The sequence below is a fragment of the Sander lucioperca genome, chromosome 4, assembly GCF_008315115.2.
Source record: "Sander lucioperca isolate FBNREF2018 chromosome 4, SLUC_FBN_1.2, whole genome shotgun sequence".
Lineage (NCBI taxonomy): Eukaryota > Metazoa > Chordata > Actinopteri > Perciformes > Percidae > Sander > Sander lucioperca.
In genome coordinates this window covers 17,853,149-17,872,748 of record NC_050176.1, presented here as the reverse complement: position 1 = coordinate 17,872,748, position 19,600 = coordinate 17,853,149, and the positions used below count along the sequence as shown (strand labels likewise).

The window sequence follows — 19,600 nt, the reverse complement described above, 5'->3', positions numbered from 1 at the left end:
AGCCCTTCAATAACTAGTCTGCTTCTCGACTGAGATTGGTGTGAAATAGGTTTGGGCAGCTCAACAAATATTGTACGTACGTATCTCTGCCCGCTTTCTGATTGACCCTCATCTAACAAAACTTGTGCTGTCTCTCAGTGGTGGAAGAAGTATTCAGATGAATTACTTAAAGTAGGGCTGGGCAATATTTCAATATTATATCGATATCGTGATATGTGACTAGATATCGTCTTAGATTTTGAAGAATTGTAATATCGTTACATGGCAAGTTTAGTCTTTTCCTGGTTTCAAAGGCTGCATTACAGTAAAGTGGTGTCATTTTCTGAATTTACCAGACGGTTCTAGCTGTTCTATTATTTGCCTTTAACCACTTAGTCATTATATCCACATTATGATGGTTATTTATCTAAAATCTAAATGTGGAAGATATTTTGTGAAAGCACCAATTGTCAACCTTACAACATCGTTGCAATATCGACATCGAGGTGTTTGGTCAAAAATATCATGATATTTGATTTACTCCATATCGCCCAGCCCTAAATTAAAGTGCTCATATTATGCTTTTTGGCTTTTTCCTTTCCTTTATTGTGTTATATATCTTCTTTGTGCACGTTATAGGTTTACAAAGTGAAAAAGCCCAAAGTCCACCCCAAAGGGACTTACCATCTAAATACAATTATGAACCTGAAAATAAGCATAATATGAACACTTTAAGTAAAAGTACTAATACCACACTGTAAAAGTACTCTGTTACAAATAAAAGTCCTGCATTGAAAATGTTACTATACGTATCATCAGGAAAATGTACTTAAAGGCAAAATCCTGACATTTTAGAAACTGGAAACGATCAAAACAGTTCTGTCAATCAACTAAGTGCTTAATGGTCTAATCATTTTAGCTGTACTTGCAGGCCTGTAAATTGTTGGGTAGTTTACTTCATAATAAAACATTGTATTATGTAAACTACATGTGTTTTGTGTGCAGAAATCTTACATTTGTAAAGTAACTAGTAACTAAAGATGTCAGATTAACGTTGTGGATTAAAAAGTACAATATTTCCCTCTGAAATGTAGCGGAGTAGAAGTACAGTGGCATGAAAAGAAGAGACTTAAGTAAAGTACAAGTACCTCAAGTTTGTACTTAAGTACAGTACTTGAGTAAATGTACTTAGTTACATTCCACCACTGCTGGCTCTACTGCAGGAGATGAGGTGACGCTGAGGAAAGTGAAAACCGATCAGCTTAGTTGATTACATAGCCCAATCCAAATGACAAATGTCAAGAGATAAGTGCGATTTGAACAAGTCACTGAACTAATGCAGCTGTAAACTGAAGTACCTTCATGATGCCGTTCCAGTTGTCACCCGTGGAAACCTGGAAGAGCGTGAGGAAGGCCATTCCGAAGTTTTCAAAGGTGGCGTGTCGGCTCATTCCTTCGCAGGGGTAGTCAGCGTTACACACTGAGAGAAGATATGACGGGAAAAGAAAAAGAGGAGGGAAAGAAAGGGTGTAGAGAGTGAAACCTTTGTAACATTACACTTTTGTGAAGGTTTTTCTGCGAGATCACAACTTTAAGTCGGTTTCTTTGGTCAAAACAGTTTGTGTGTATCTTTAACTGTGTTGTATCTTTGTGTCTGTTAACTTATGACGTGTTGTACGAATTACTTTGGTGCTTGAAATGAGTTTAAGTCTTAGGTTAGATATAATAAAAATAGTAAATAAATGTCTGAAATGAAATTTTTTAAGATTGCTTTTTGAGTAGGAGTTTTGTGAAACATTAAAATAGCCCCACATCATCACATACCCTTCACCATACCTAGAGATTGGCATGTTTTTATGTCGGTTAGTCTAATAGCTGGTTTGATTTGCATTGAGAGATGATTTTATGTCAATATGCCAATCTCTAGGTATGGTGAAGGGTATGTGATGATGTGGGGCTATTTTAATTCCAAAGGCCAAGGGAACTTTATCAGGATGCATAGTATCCTGGATCCATGAAATAAATTAACGTAGATGAACAAAGGACTGAAGAACACATATGTACATGTCTTTAATAGTGCATCAGAGTCAAAATAGACAAAGATTTCAGAAGACAGAAGAAATATTTCAAATCAATGAATGAATCCATGAAATAACTGGCCTTTAAAAATAAAAATCTGCCTGCCTCTATGGGAATTTAACATAGGGGTGTACTCACTTATACCCACTGTATTTTAAACAAGAACTTTAAGGTGTCCTTAAAGGTTGGATTTTTCCTCATTTTTTTAATTAAGGCATTAAGATCAATTTCAAAAAGATGATTTTTTTATTCCTCTTTTTAGTCAATTTTAGCATGGGTGTACTCATTTATGCTGAGCACTGTATATATTTTGTATTTTTATTGGGGGGAGTCAGTTGGTGTTGGAATAGTTAGGCTTGGGAGTGCTGTGTGAATGTGTGAAAGTATTTTGTATTTTGTCTGTGTATTTGTCTTAAGGACACCCTCGAAATTGAGATGATTCATCTCAAGGGGTTTATCCTTCTAATACAAAAACACACACACATTAAACACAATTATTTGTAAGTCACTTTCATTCCGGCGTCTAATTAAGACTTAATTGTTTGGCTGATTGACTGTAATTTCACATTGGCTGCTTTTTGACTCAAGGTCCTTTTCTTCATTTTTACAGCATATAGTTGGACACATTTTAAATATCCATTATCTGTTTGTTTGCCTGACAGCAGGTTTTTGTCCAGGATGTGCGATTTTTAGAAATGACTACAAATCTTGAGATAAGGTTAGTCATAAAGAAAAGGGACAAGCAATTAACGTTGGGAACGTTGTGGCAGTGGACACAATTTCTACAAAATGATACTGTGGAGAACTTTCCTTTATTGGTCCAGTCAAAAAAACTGGAAAAATAATTTCCAATTTAGACACATCAGTGTGTAGCCTGGCAGAAGGGCAGCCCTAATGGCTATTGAACAAACACAACGCTGATGATGCCACATGGTGTTGTGATAATAGGTGACAATCTTGTTTTGGGTACAGTTTTTTTTTTTTTTATGTTTTGGTCACTTGATTAGCTTTAGATGTATAGTAAGTGATGTTAATCCAATTCACTTTTTGTCAAATTCAGCGAATATCTTTTATTTTCTGTGTGCGCTGAAAAAAAAAATCTGGTGTAAATGGAAAACAAGCAAAGCAGTGCACAAGCCGCAAAATACTGTTCCAGCCAATCAGGCAGGGACAGTTGATGGTAGGTGGGATGGCCGATGGCAAAGAAATCCTGCTTGATGCGTGTTAGTTCGGCATTAGTGGTGGGGAAATGTATGTATCGACTAGTGCACTGTAGCAAAGAGTTAAGTACTTGTGTTATGATATGGCTGAGTGCAGACTGCAATATTCCCACTGCTGATGCTATGACTGTTTGAAATGATCCTGATGCCAATATTTGTAATGTAGCGAGGAGTTTAACAGCTGCTGGAATGGAATGTGAACGCTGAGTCGGAGATTCAATGTCATCTTTGATTTCTTCCAGTAACTGTAATATTGCATGGCTGCTTAATCTGTAACGCTTAATGATGTCGTGTTCACTCAACTGAAAAAGTGTGATCCTTGTGGCAAAAATCTTTTCAGCTTGTCTCCTTGGCCTATGTCTTCGTCTTGCTCGGATTACTGCTGCCATTTCACCAGGAGGCATATGCGAGGAAAACCTCTTGTGGCTGGTTTACACCTGCTTTTAAGAGGTGGAGATTTTTCACCGCAAAATAGAGGCGCGCTTTCATGGGCGGTGTTTCCCCTTCACCCTCCCATGAATGCATATGCATGACACGGAAAAGCGCAATTCGCCATTTTCAGTTCCCGCGACAGGCAGTCTGCGCTTTTACCTCAGTGCGGCCTGTTTGTACATACCTCGCCATGCTTTTACGCGCACGTTGCGAAACAAATACGCGCCTGAAGTGGGCGCAAAAGCGTTAGTACATCTGGCCCTAAGAGGAGTTTCCTGTATCTGTGTCACGTGGGCTCCACCACTGCCACGCCTCTTTAGGAGCCTAGCAGCAGGTCCATGTCTATTGATTCCAATGGGAGAAGTGAACACAGATTATGACCATTTCTTTCGCCCCATAGTCATTTTTAGGCATTTTTCACAAGTCACATATCTCCAGAAGATTCTGACACTAAAATGGCATTTTTCAGACAGACACATCAGGAGAAAATTAACTTTGTTTGAGACCTGTTTCTGTCTCAGGACCAAACTCTCCCGAGATCTGTCTACACAGAGAAGCTAACGCCAGCTAACATTCGTGAACGCCCTAACTAAACTAATCTCTGTGATGCTAAACTCTTATAGCTGTGTAAATATATCTAATGTTAGCAAAAGAACATATTAATAAATTATTCACAGATAACTTTTCATCTATCCACACGACGCTCACTACACGTTCAAATGAGGCCACGCCCCTTTAGGAGACGGGAAGTGTGTACTGTTTCATACCATTGGCGCTGCTGGAATTACGCTATCTTTAATTTATAGAGGATCTTTGCTTGAGTTCAAATATCAACAATCTTTGCATAATCACTTACTACACCTTTAAGTTGGTGGCAGAGAAGACTTACCCAGCTCTCCAAACAGCTCCACTCCCAGGGCTGCGTAGATGAAAAACAGCAACATGAAGAGCAGACCAAGGTTCCCTACCTGTCACACAAAAAGGAACATTCACACGTTATATTAACAGAAGTAACACATATAGATGTGTTTAGTATATTAAATCAGGTGTACCCCTATGGTTGGGTATAGTGGGTCAGGTTTTGTACATACTGATTCAGTGGTTCAACCATTCCTTTACTGCCACAGTAAGTTTAAAGTGTCACTTAAATAGTACACAAAGTGTTTTGCAACTACACCATATAACACTCTCAGGTTCAGTCAACATGATCTGACTAATGACACAACCAATATTTTTGCCAACACCCTTTATGAAATTTTACGGTAATCTGAGTATAGATGACTTAGATTATTTTCATTCCGATACAAAAACAACACACTATAGTCATCATTTGGAGATAAGAGGAAACTTTCATTGAAGATGTTACAAACCACAACCAGTGAAGCTGCTAAATAATGTATGGTGTGTCAGATAGATAGATAAATAAATCTCAACCTGTGTTGCCCACCAAGCTGAATGGAGAAGATTCTGGACTGAAAGCCTTAGCTTTTCCTGTAATGCTTATTTCGTGATAGATGCTTATGCATTTTTAAAAATGTTGCATTGGGTTTTGAAAGTTTTTTGTAGGGCACAAAGGTCATAAAACTAAACAGGCACATCCAGCATCCTGCAAACATTTTATTCAATAAGAAATACTTGTAGTTGCAAACAGCAAAACTGAAGGTTACTGTAACTAACACAGACACACAGACACACAGACAGACACACACACACACACACACACACACACACACACACACACACGGAGCATTTTACTACCTGACTTCTTAATAGGCATGAATCCATCCGTGTAAAGAAAACGTTCCCAGATAGTAATACGTATGCAATGCAAATAGATAAAGGACTCCTCGGGGTGCAATAGCAGGTACTATAAGCAGAATATCCTTTAGCTAAGTCACCTCACAGGGAGGCAATGAGATGAGAGAGAATGAGAGAAACTCAATCCTTTAAGATTGAACATTAGTCTGGGGAGTCTGCTCTGTATTTTCTACTGCACAAGAGGCGTGATCAACGGGCATAGTTCAAATGACTCTGTACGCAATTGGATAGTCCTTCAACCAATCAGACCAACGATGTGGATGACGTAGCAGTGACAGTGGTATCAAGGGCTTGCTACGCTTCGGTGGCCGAATGTAAACAAGAAGCTGCTTGATCGCTTCTCTATTGCCATTGTGTTAAACCCGTCAATAGCGCGCCAGGTGGATAAGCCAGTTGGTGATTGGACCCCGCAAAATTGTAACGGAAGCAGGATAGATAAACGTAGAGGTTTCCGGCCTGAGCTGCAGGGCAAAATCAAATCGCCGGCAGATCGGGCTGGGTTTACCCAGTCTAGCAATGAGGTGCTTTTGGATACATGACTGTAGAATTCCATTATATAGGCAATCTAACTGAGAGAGTGATTTGGCAAAGAATAAGACATACAAGACATATTTTTTTTGGAGAAGAGGGTTCATAGAAAAAAGAGAGGAAATAATGCGGGAGGGTGAAATGGGGAATTTTGGCTAAGGCAAAGCCCGAGGATAGCTTTGTTTCTCTCCCCGGTTGTGCATGTCAATGTTTCCTGGCAGATATTTTAAGCAATGACTTGGCCTGAAGCAGTTTGCAGCATGTAATGTAAGCCTATCTGATGTCTTTGGATCCCTCGAGCAGAGAGTGAAAGCCCAGGGCGCAGGGATGGGGATGCTGTGGTAGGAGAAACAGATTGTTGGATGCTGTGGCAGCATTACAACTGTATTTATACCTTTGGTTTTCATAGTGAACAAACCTGCTTCAAACTTTTAATATGAACATGTTCTTTTCTGTATTTAGACTAATGGAACCTTGACTCAGTTATTTGTTCCATGGTGCAACATGTGATTTTTTCACAGAAGATCATTACACCCACCTCAAACTCCAGTAAAGGAACAATACCAACATCAACACCAACATCTGGGGTGAAAGAAGATCCTCATACTGTATTATACAAGCAACCAATTTAAGGAAATACAATATAAATACTTTAGTAGAAAAAGTTCTGGTGACCATGGGTAAACCACAGTGTTAAAGGACAATTTCGGCGCAAAACGAACCTAGGGGTTAATAACGGATGTGTACCCACTCTGTCGTTCTCTGGGACATGTTTTCATGCTAATTGATTGTGTTTGTAGCTTGAAAGAAGCTAGCGCGGACCGCTGATTACCTTACAACGTTAGAATTCGGGGCACAGGGAAAGTAAAAATAAATCGCTATATTGTACCACTAAAAAGGCTCAAAATATCACCAAACTTCAACGGTAGCATAATGAGGGTCCCTACATGTTAACCGAAGCATAGAGAACTTTGTAAGTGTACAGACAGTTTATTGAACAAAGAGCTGCGGGAGCTCCGTGAAAGGGCTACGAGAGAGAGAGAGAGAGCTATGCCACAACACAGCCTCGTACTTCGGGATACTGGTGGTGTACCTGCGGACATGGTGAAGCTATGGCCACCGAACAGGAGTGTCTGTGTTGCACGGAGTGGGACCTGTTGCGTAGCGACACCCAAGAGACGCAGTGTTTTGTACAGTCTGAAGATTTCCTCTCTCTGATAAACAGGGCTGTACTTGAAACTTTTTTCCATGTCCCGAAAATAAACTGGGGACGGCGACCCAGACCAGAGGGACCAGATGGACAGTTATCCACTGAATAAGTAAACTAGACAAGTTATGTTTTATCGGTGCGATTATTTCAGATATATTGAGCAAATTGCTTTTGATTTTAGTTTGCATCGCCAGCTGTAAGTCATGACTGGTTTCCCGAAGTACGAGGCTCTGTTGCGGCATAGCTCTCTCTCTCGTAGCCCTTTCACTGAGCTCCCGCAGCTCTTTGTTCAATAAACTGTCTGTACACTTACAAAGTTCTCAATGCTTCGGTTAACATGTAGGGACCCTCATTATGCTACTGTTGAAGTTTGGTGATATTTTGAGCCTTTTTAGTGTTACAAAATAGCGATTTATTTTTACTTTCCCTGTGCCCCGAATACTAGCGTTGTAAGCTAATCAGCGGTCCGCGCTAGCTTCTTTCAAGCTACAAACACAATCAATTAGCATGAAAACATGTCCCAGAGAACGACAGAGTGGGTACACATTTTTCTTTTCATTTATAATTGTACATAGCAAAGCCTTACCAATGGGATACATTATGTGACAGCTTTTCACTGGACTTAGTCACAGCCCACTGAGTAATTGTTTACACCTTTATGGCTGATCTAATTTCCAAAAGTGGGACGCTCACAGTAATACCATTTATATATGTCTATTTTCTTCTGTAAAACGGTAATAATGCATGCTTGCTAATAAGCTGCAGTGGCTTTATTTCCTTGAAAAAGTCAGCTCATATAATAAAGTCTATGCTGCATATCAGTCATTTGAAAGTGATCCTGCTTTCTTTGGAAGTTAATATATTTGTTTTTTTAACCAGTAGCGGCTTTACTTGGGGGTGTAGCCGAAAGAAAACGTTGATAAAATACCAATAAAGTCAAATCTGATCCTTCTTTCCTTGTTTTCAAAAAGAATATGTATCATGGTTCCTGAAGGCCTTTTGCCCAACTAACCGAGCAGAATATGAAGTCTTTAAAGAAGCAAAGCTATAAATGAGGTTTTGCATAACTGTAAATTATGAGAAAGAGAATATTTCTATATATGGTTAGGAGTAAAATCAGTGAACCTACCCTTTAAAAACATTCAGTATGTATCTATACGCCTACATGTGTGCTAATGTTCACAACACTATACCTCCAGTGACACACTCTTATTGTAGCTTGATGTGTATTTTTTCGTGGTCTAAGCTTTCACCGCAAAAACAAGACCAACAAAACTGATAAAATCTGTCCAAATGAGAGAGCAGGGACCAGAATGAAAACAAGTTAAAGTGGATGGAAAAAGGCACTATTGATTTGAGCCACAACTGAAGCGGGGTTGATTTCTGTGACTGCAATTCTACCTCAGTGTGTGAGCCTTGTGTTAAAATATATATCGGTGTGTGTATAGAAATCCTCCCAGAGGGCTCCGGTCAGAGCATTGATAAGGCAGCAGAACAAAAAAAAAAACTTCTAGCTGTACACAGACTCAGTCCTTTATAAATGCCTTTAATAAAAAAGCTGTTTTACAGAGAGCAGCCGGTCCAGATCCATTAGGGTCTATGGTATGTACAGTTACTGTCTTTGTGTTAATACATTTATGTTTCTGTTCTCAGACTCTGCGCTGTACATTGCTGTTCATATTCATTCTTCCCCGGGACTTGTTGTCACAGTGCGGTTACCAGGTAACCAGCAGAGATGCTGCACAGAAGTGCAGGATAAACTCTTGATTGTCAGGAAATAGTTACACCACATAACTTACTAATCAACTGGCACAAATAAATATTTTATAGGAAAAGTGTGGTTACATTCAACATTTTTTTTTACATTTTCAACCAATCTACAAACCAAAACCAACAAATCTTTTATACTAACAGATTTGTCTGTGTAGCCAAAACCTGATAAAGCTTATGCCTCTGTGAAGTGTAAGGGCGCTTTCATACCTATAGTTCGGCGATTCGGGGGTGAAGTTGCAACATTTTTCATTTGGTTCGCTTTGCTTTCACACTGCACTTTGTCAAACGCCCCAAACACTGTAAACAAATGTCACGCGATCGAAACGGCTGCTTGTTTATTGGACAAAATATCCGAAACTCGCCGACACTTCTGGTCTCAGAAATAATGGAGCAACACCAAATTTATAACGTCTTGGGTTTACTGGTTCCGCTTTAGTGTTTCTTATATTGTAGAAGAAGGCGAATAATGTGAGCAGCTGACAGCGATGTGTGCACAGAACAGCTTGTGAATCTGAAAGTTATCATTCCTTTCATCGTTTTTGGTCCACTTCCTGTATTTGGGTCGGTTCGCGTCCTCAACTGAAGTGAGCCGAACTCTAGTTCACTTGGAAGCGAAGCGAGACCCCTGTTTTCAAGCGGACCAACGAGAACATGTTTTACTCATGTTTAAGTGACATTTGCAACAACAGTGCCTTGATGTTTTAGGAAATGATTGAGCTTCTTTTATATTTGTGTGCTTTTCTTAAAAAATAATGTTTTCAGTGGGAACAAATGGGCTTTTGAATGGGATTTTGTGACAATAGCTAAACAATTGCCAGCATTGTCCTTTAAGCACTGACAAAAAGCACCACCATTTGTACATATTAATGCAAAAGGGTATGTCATCTCTGATAGGCTGCACTGGACAGATTAACATCGAAAGCCACTTATGATTAGTTTGTTTAAGCCAAATGTGCCAAAGATACATCATCATTTATCTGACAAAAATCCTTTCTGCCACTAACTGGTCTTTTCTTAATCTGTCTTTATCATTAAATACAGTTTCTGCTTCAGGCGTAGGAAACACAACTAATTAATAACTGAACTGATGGAGGCAGACAAAGACAAAGTGAAGCCCAGACGGGGACAGAGCATAGACTGTAAATAAAGATGGGACGACATGACAGCCCCCCAAAAGGGAAGCCAAAACAGCTTGATTGATCTGACGTGGGCCAAAATAAAAAAAATCAAAGTACACGTCAAATACATTTCCCCCCCCCAACGATGGTTTCTGTCATTTTAGATAGTTCTTATCACGCTGATGTTTGTTCAAGTGTTCATTTTTCTGATAAGTTTGATTTATAATTAGTTATTTGATGCTATAAAAAAGGGGGTGTAACGTCATGATTGACAACTGTGATTGAATGGTGATTGAGTCCGGCGGGTGAATGGGCGGGACCTCAATAACGTGGCTCCAACCCTGATCACTTGTGCACATGCTCGATGGTGTTTGTTGCCTCCAACGGCGCCTTCCAGGCAGCTAACCCTAACCTTAAACATAACCATTGCAGCGCTGCCTGGGAGGAGACGTTGGGTGCAAAAAACACCAAAGACCTTGTGGACATACTCTGGCTCCAAATTATGTCACCAGCGCAAGATGGCAGCACCTGCATCCGGGATATTTTGGCTTCATTTTTGTACAGTGGGAGGAAGTGGAGATGCGCCGTCCATCTTTATATACAGTCCATGGGAGTCTGGGACAGAGCAACAGGTCATATTTATGGAAAGCTGTCTGGCTGCAGAGGCAATCAGAACACAGAGAGGGAGACTTAAAAGAAAGAAAACACAAGAAAAGTAGAAGGATGGAAATGAGACTTGTGTGTAAAACATTTAACACAACATTTACTTCAGTTCACAAGACAGTTGTTATATTGCATAACAAAAATACTATGTAATTTCCTGTCTGAAATACTGCTCTCAAAATTACTCGAGTATTCCAGAAATTCTAGGATGACCAAAGACTTTAATATATGTTAAGCTGAGCCAAGGCTGAAGAACAAAAAGTCCCAAGGGAGCGGAACTTTTTAGCTGCTCTTGTCTTTTTAGCAGCAGTGGGAATGATACATCTTAAATTAATGCCACAGAGGCCTTTATATCTCCCAAATAAATGAGAGGAACAGTGGAAAGTTAACAAGGTGTTGTAACATTTGGGGCAAACATTTAGTAATAACCCAACTTCCTGAAAGTCATAATTCTCAGGGAGATTCTATCAATGCTGATCGTTTATCATTGCACAAATGTTAATTAACTCCTGGGTGTCCTTGTGATAAGCCGAGGGACTTTGTGTGTGTGTGTGTGTGTGTGTGTGTGTGTGTGTGTGTGTGTGTGTGTGATGACACATACCTGAGGCAGAGCCTGGACCACTGTGTCTAGCAGAGCTCTCATCCCAGTTGCCATTTTCAACAACTTCAACACTGGGGAGAGATCACATCAGGGTGAGACAGCTATAGCATCCGCACAAACCGTGTATGTCTGCATGCATGTGTGTTGCTTTTTGACATGAGTTTTGAGTGAAATGAAAATTCTGGGCCGAAACCGAAAATTCAGAATGCACCGGGCTGAAAACCGAAACCGACTTATTTTTTAAACCCATTTTAAAATATTTATTTTTATTTTTTTTTTATTAATTATTATATAATATATATATATATATATAAATATTAATTATACTTTTTAATTGATTTCATGAATTGAATGAATCTGAATTGAAAAACTACAAACCAATAAAATGATCACACTTTTATTGAAAGTAACACAGCAAAATTTGACAATATATATATAACATATAACATATAACTTCAATCTGTTTTGGGAACGTGGCTCCCTGTTCAGCAGGGATGGGATTCATCCCAATACACGCGGAAGCCAGATGCTACGTGGAAATTTGCACCACGCCCTGCATACCCAGACCTCTGATTGACTGTTTACATCCCGTAAACACTCCCACAAGCACACTGACCAGACACACTCTCCCAAAGTCAATAATCAGAGATACAGCGCTACACGCCCCTCTGTGCTCCCTTCAGAGCAATCACCCATTCATAATCCCATAACCACCGTGTCTGTCCCCCGACTGAGACCGTTTAAACCAAACGCTAACAAAAGAGGTGCTATACTAAACAACCTAATTGGAATTAAAACAACCACTGCAACGATAGAACAGAATAGGAAAATCAAATGTGGACTATTAAATATTAGATCTCTGTCATCGAAAGCATTATTGGTAAACGAATTGATATCAGATAACCACATTGATTTATTCTGCCTCACCGAAACCTGGCTGGGCCATGACGAATATGTTAGTTTAAACGAAGCCACTCCTCCCAGTCATAATAATACCCAAATTCCACGAGGCTCAGGCCGAGGAGGGGGAGTTGCAGCCATATTTGACTCGAGCCTGTTAATTAATCCTAAACCTAAACTAAATTATAACTCGTTTGAAAGCCTTGTTCTTAATCTTCAACACCCAACATGGAAAACAGTACAGCCAATTATATTCGTTGTTGTTTACCGAGCACCAGGTCCATATTCTGAGTTTTTATCTGAATTCTCAGAGTTTTTATCATGCGTAGTCCTTCAATCAGACAAAGTACTTATTGTAGGTGATTTTAATATCCATGTGGACATTGAGAGCAATAGCCTTAGTACTGCTTTCAATTCACTGCTAGATTCTATTGGTTTCAGTCAGAGGGTGCATAAGGCCACGCACTGTTTTAACCACACCCTCGACCTTGTGCTAGAATATGGCATCAAAATTGACGATTTAATAGTATTTCCGCAGAATCCTTTATTATCAGACCATTTTTTAATAACTTTCGAATTCCTACTACCAGACTATACGAAATTAAATAAAAGTTTCTACACTAGATGCTTATCTGACAGTGCTATAGCTAAATTTAAGGAAGCTATTCCAACAGCACTTAACTCAATGTCATGCCTTAATATAACAGAGGACTGTTATGTTAACTCTAGTCCCTCCCAACTTGATAACTTTGTAGACGCTGCTACGGCCTGCCTACGGACTACTTTAGACTCGGTTGCTCCTCTCAAAAAGAAGATGATGAAGGAAAGGAAACTAGCACCTTGGTATAACTCCCAAACTCGCAAATTAAAACAAATCTCACGAAAACTTGAAAGTAAATGGCGTTCCACCAAACTGGAAGAATCTCGTGTGGATTGGCAAGATAGTCTAAAAAATTATAGGAGGGCCCTCAGAAATGCCAGATCAGACTATTACTCAACACTAATAGAAGAAAATAAGAACAACCCAAGGTTTCTTTTCAGCACTGTAGCCAGGCTGACAGATAGTCACAGCTCTATTGAGCCATCTATTCCTATAGCTCTGAGCAGTGATGACTTCATGACCTTTTTTAATGATAAAATTATAACAATTAGAGAAAAAATTCATCACCTTCTGCCCACAGCTTCCAACGACTCACCATTGGGCGCAGGAGGGCTAGAGAGAACGATAAGACCTGATACTTATTTAGACGGCTTTTATCCTTTAGACCTCCAACAATTAATGTTAAGGGTCTCTTCAGCTAAGCCAACTACCTGTCTCTTAGACCCCATTCCAACGAAGCTACTTAAAGAAGCACTACCCGTGGTCAACACCACATTACTAGATACGATCAATATGTCCTTATTAACGGGTCACGTACCGCAGTCTTTTAAAGTAGCTGTGATAAAACCTATTCTGAAAAAACCCACCCTCGACCCTGAGGTCTTAGCCAACTATAGACCTATATCTAACCTCCCGTTTCTCTCCAAAATCCTTGAGAAGGTAGTCGCTAATCAATTGTGTGACTTTCTGCATAGAAATAGTCTATTTGAAGACTTTCAGTCAGGATTTAGAATGCATCATAGCACAGAGACGGCACTGGTGAAAATCACTAACGACCTTCTAACTGCTGCTGACAAAGGACTTGTCTCCGTACTTGTCTTATTAGATCTTAGTGCTGCATTCGACACTATTGACCATACCATCCTCTTACAGAGACTGGAACATTTAGTTGGCATTAAAGGAATCGCACTAAGCTGGTTTAAGTCCTATTTTTCTGAGCGATCCCAATTTGTTAATATTAACGATAAACCATCCAAATACGCTAAAGTTAGCCATGGCGTTCCTCAAGGCTCAGTGCTTGGACCAATTCTATTCTCTTTATATATGCTTCCTCTAGGCAATATTATTAGGAAACACTCAATTAACTTTCACTGTTACGCAGACGACACCCAATTATATCTGTCAATCAAGCCAGACGAAAGCGGTCAGTTAGCTAAACTTCAAGCGTGCATTAAAGATATAAAATCCTGGATGACCCACAATTTTCTGATGTTGAACTCAAACAAAACGGAAGTTATTGTGCTGGGACCCAAGCACCACCGAACTTCATTATCTAAATATATAGCTACCCTAGATGGTATTGCCCTGGCCTCCAGCACTACTGTCAGAAATCTAGGAGTCATTTTTGACCAGGATCTATCCTTTAACGCCCACTTAAAACAAACCTCAAGAACAGCCTTTTTCCATCTTCGTAACATTGCCAAAATCAGGAACATCCTGTCTCAAAACGATGCTGAAAAACTAGTCCATGCATTCGTAACTTCCCGGCTGGACTACTGTAATTCTTTACTATCAGGCTGCTCAAATAAGTCCCTCAAGACCCTCCAGCTGATCCAGAATGCTGCAGCACGTGTTCTGACAAGAACTAACAAAAGAGATCACATTTCTCCTGTATTAGCTTCTCTGCATTGGCTTCCTGTAAAATCCAGGATTGAATTTAAAATCCTTCTCCTGACCTACAAAGCACTAAATGGTCAAGCACCATCATACATAGAAGAGCTTTTAGTACCTTATTGTCCCACTAGAGCACTGCGCTCCCAGAACTCAGAGCTACTTGTGGTTCCTAGAGTCTCTAAAAGTAGAATCGGAGCCAGAGCCTTCAGCTACCAGGCTCCTCTCCTGTGGAACCAGCTCCCAACTTGGGTTCGGGGGGCTGACACCGTCGCCACATTTAAGAATAAACTGAAAACCATCATCTTTGATAAAGCTTATAGTTAGGGAGTGAGGAGTTGCAGCATAGTAGAGTAGAGTAGAGGGAGGCAGGAAGTACAAGCCCGTTCCGGCAGGGGAGAGTACGAGCCCGGTCCAGGGCCCCTCTCTTTAGCCTGCCTCTCTTAGTTATGCTATTATAACTCTAGACTGCTGTGGGAAGCTCCTTCCAAGGACACAATGAGCCGCTCCCTCTTCTCTCTTTTCACTTGTCTCCTTTTGTGTGCATCTTAGTCCCAGAAATGCCTGTTACTAACCTAGCTCTGGGGAGTTTTCTCCCCGGAGTCCCTTTGCTTCTTCTTCACCCAGAACATCGCCTTGGAATTGGGTGGCACCTACACCGGGGTCCTGGGTGCAGCTGACGCTATGGACTTACTACACCCTGCTACGCTCTGCGTTTCCCCGCAGTGTCCGACTGCGTCCTGCCGCGTCCAACCGCGTCCACCCAGGCTGCTGTGCCACACTACACCCCGTAACGCCCTGCTGTGCCCTACTATGACATGAACTACTATGACTACCATTGTGATCACTGCTTCACTATCTTTATTATGACTATTATTGCCACCATTCACCACTCCCCCAACTGGTGCCGTCAGACACCGCCTACCAAGAGTCTGGGTCTGTCCGAGGTTTCTTCCTAACAAAAAAAGGGAGTTTTTCCTTGCCACTGTCGCAATAGCTACTGCTAAATGCTTGCTCTTGAGGCAACCACTGTAATAGTTGGGGCTTCGTAAAGTACAGAGTTTGGTCTAGACCTACTCTATCTGTAAAGTGTCTCGAGATATCTCTTGTTATGATTTGATACTATAAATAAAATTGAATTGAAAATTGAATATATATATAAAACACAATTTTAAATATATTATTCTTCATTCAGTCCTGTACTAATCAAATGTAACAGATTGTTTGATGTACTCTGAATATTGAATTGCATGTTGTGTTGTCAGGTGGTGTATCAAACCTGACGTGGAAAAGTTCTTCGGCACCGTACCCCCTCTTGAAATGTCTGCTGAACAAACACTGCAGATCGCAAATTTGATGTCCTTATCAGAAACTTTGAAGTAATTCAACACCGCTGACATGATCTGCCTTTGCTGGGTAGCACTGTGATAACGGCTAGAGCCACTGAGAGGGAAATCTGAGCACTGAGGGGCGGGGCGGAGAGGCATATATCTTCGGATGTTTTTCTCTTTCGGCAAAAACTGAAATGCCATTAGTCGAAATTTCGGTGCACCAATATGACAATATGCCAAAACCTACAGTAGGGATGTAACGATTACCGGTGTAACGGTAAACCACGATAAAAATATTGACGATAACAATTACCTTTTTCATTTAAAATATCATTATTATCACGGTGGATTACCACGCTGTGGAAACAGTGTGTTTAAGTAATGTGTATAATTTAAACCTGCACTACTGTAAATGTTCCTGACAAATAAGCTGTTTACATGTTGAACCCTTGTTCCTTTGATGTTAAAAGTTGCAAATTTGATAAAGTTTTGCCTATATTTTTGTAATATAATAAACACTGTTACACTTTTTGAAACTATTTCAGCTTGTGTAGGCCCATCAGTGCTTTCTGAACATATTGAACACACTTAAAAATACCGCGATAATACCGAAAACCGTGATAATTTTGGAAACTATAACCGTGAGGTAAAATTTTCATACCGTTACATCCCTAACCTACAGAGTAAGAAAAAGTGAAACAAAGGTCAGAAAGATAAAAGACACCACAGAGACCGAAAGGGAACAATCAAGTGAACGATCGATAGATGGAATAGGTTCAGGACTCTCCATTAGGGACCCTACACAATCCCCAGTGGCCCAATTTATGGAGGAACATGGCCGGCGATGCGGCCGGTAGCAGAGAGAAAAAGAACATGGCCGTATTGTGATGGGGAACGGTAACAGCTTCTCAGACAATAAAGCCTCCCAGGAGATAGACTTTTATCAGTATGGTTGGTGGTGGTTATATATTGTGTGTGTGTGTGTGTGTGTGTGTGTGTGTGTGTGTGTGTATATGTGTGTATTTGTGTGTGAGAGAGAGAAAAAGAAAGAGAGAGAGAGAGCGAGAAAGAGAGGAAGTGGACAAAGTGGTGGTAGTGCATGGTAAGAGCAACTCAAAATCATTAGCCCACACTCCCTCTGTTCTCTCCAAACAGCATCACTTAGAAACAGGCAACACTTTTTTGGTGACATCTTTGGTGCAATATCATTAGTGAATGACATGACCTTTGCCTTTGGTAATAACACTAGGTTACCATGGATGTACTTAATATAATACACATTAATTATAAGACACTGCAGGTGAAATAAACTTTATTCAGCTACACTTGTTGAACATTTTTAATAAGCTACAACAGAGCTTATTACTTTAAAAATATTCAACAAGTGTAGCTGAATCTCTCCATTTAAATTCAGCTATGTGAAAGAAGTAGATGATGGTGCAACATCTTAATATTCCTTCTCACAGTCACACAAATAAGTTTAACATTCAGGCCAAGTGGAAATGTTTTGAAAGGAGAGGGAAGACTAAAAGTCAGCAGTAGCCCTCACACTCATTATCAAATACCCTACTTGCTTGTTAATCACCACCGGCTGCTGTTTGATTAGCATATCACCCATGGGTCCACTCAGCGGTCACTGGGCAGTGTTATGGAGGGCAGAGGGCGATGGTAAGAGGGAGAGGATTAAGTGAGAGTGATGTAAGAAGTCCCTATCCTCCTCAATGAGAAGTTAAGAGGAAATGTTGCAGCCCAGAGAGCTAGTCCTGTAATTTCCTGTAATCAGAGTGGATGTGTTGATAGTCATACTATAAGAAGGAGAGAGGCTGAAAGATAGAAATATAGGAATATAATGTCGATTTTACCTTCATTCAGGGAGAACAATAGGGCTGTAAATGACAGCTTATGTTTATGAAGCAAATGATGAAAAGTGTGTTAATGTGTATGTTTCAATGAGCCTTGTCTCATCCCAAAGTTAGTTGAAATGAGCTCACAGTCACAAAATGCAAATAAGGGACACAACTGGAAAGAAGTGTTGATGTGGTGAATGTTTTTTTTTGCATTTAGATAAATGGGTAATTGGGCTTAAACTAACTAAATACTGTTACATACTGTATATTGCATTTTGATAGTCAAATCAAAAACAACCAATAAAAGCAAACAGCATCAACAGATAACTAAAACAAGAGCAGAATAGAAAACTCTTACTAAAATAAGTTCAAAATATTTTTTCAAATTAGGCAAAAAGTAGGTCTCTAATATTAAAAAAAGTTTCAATTACAGTTATGCTCATTTGACAGCACTTATTTCAGAAAATATCATGAGATAACATGTGTGTGCATACCATGTTTGCATTTGTCTATGTGCACGTGCATTTGTGTGTGTGTGTGTGTGTGTGTGTGTGTGTGTGTGTGTGTGTGTATATACCTCGTGCTATCCTGAGTACCCTCATAATCCTGATGATAGTGGGGTTGATGGGAAGGGAGGCGTTGATCTCAATCTCCTCCAAGGTGATGCCCATTACTGACAGCAGCACAATGGCCAGGTCCAACTGGTTCCACCTACACACACACACACACACACACACACACACACACACACACACACACACACACACACACACACACACACACGCTTTTTACAAAATGGATATTCTTTATCTCTTCGCTTTGCTTGTTGTTTTCAACTGGTACCTAAACTTACCCAGAACTTTATGAAGGAAGGATACATGGAAAAGACAGGTCCCAGGGCAAGTAACACACACACACACACACACACACACACACACATTTTTTTCAATCTACCATAAACTGTAGAATTTATGTTAAGATAAGCCCTGAACAGAAGAATGAGCATGGATATGGAGTCTTAGCTCTGCATGTGACTCATGACTTCATGGCTGCACACATCAGGGCCTGTGTTAATGTTAATCTTCCAATGAATATTAATGCTCTACATTAACTTTGTCTTTGTTCATAATTTGAATGATTCTCCCACGACTGACTTGGCAGAATAATTAGTAACAGCTCACCATTACCTGAAGGCCTGCTCCTGTCAAGAATATTCATGTTAATACTAGAAGAACACTTCGATACTATGCAAACCCTGCAGCCTCTGAAACATCACTTCCTGTGTTTGTTATTTTGTGTCTTGTCATTTCAGTGCTAAACAACAAGCTGGATGTTGAAATGTTTGAATGTGATCTTGGCTGCTGCCACTAAGGGCTCCTGCACACTGGCTGCGTGGCGTGAGCGTGTCAGCTGCGTGGCGTGTCCGTTTTTATTTCATCTCCCATGGTAACAGGTTAGAGCTTGCACACTGCCTACGTCACATGCACGTCTCAGAAAATGTGTGCATGCTAGAAATAGGACCGACGCCTATTTTTTACGCGACACGCAAGCGTGTTGGAAGCGTTTCCAGGCAAAATAGAATAAGAAAAGATGTTTATATGTCTTTGCTG

The 19,600-nt window shown here is 40.2% G+C and overlaps 1 protein-coding gene across 2 annotated transcripts in view; it reads right to left on the bottom strand.

Annotated features, from left to right (window-relative positions):
* Positions 1 to 19,600, bottom strand: part of LOC116042940 (voltage-dependent T-type calcium channel subunit alpha-1I-like) — a 284,645-nt gene that overhangs the window by 39,745 nt on the left and 225,300 nt on the right. For both annotated transcript variants that reach the window (XM_036000910.1, XM_036000911.1), the window contains 4 exons: positions 18,568 to 18,701; positions 11,422 to 11,492; positions 4,600 to 4,678; positions 1,338 to 1,459 (listed from right to left, as the gene is read on the bottom strand). In XM_036000910.1, coding sequence (XP_035856803.1) covers positions 1,338 to 1,459; positions 4,600 to 4,678; positions 11,422 to 11,492; positions 18,568 to 18,701 — 406 coding nt within the window. The remainder of the gene's footprint in view (positions 1 to 1,337; positions 1,460 to 4,599; positions 4,679 to 11,421; positions 11,493 to 18,567; positions 18,702 to 19,600) is intronic.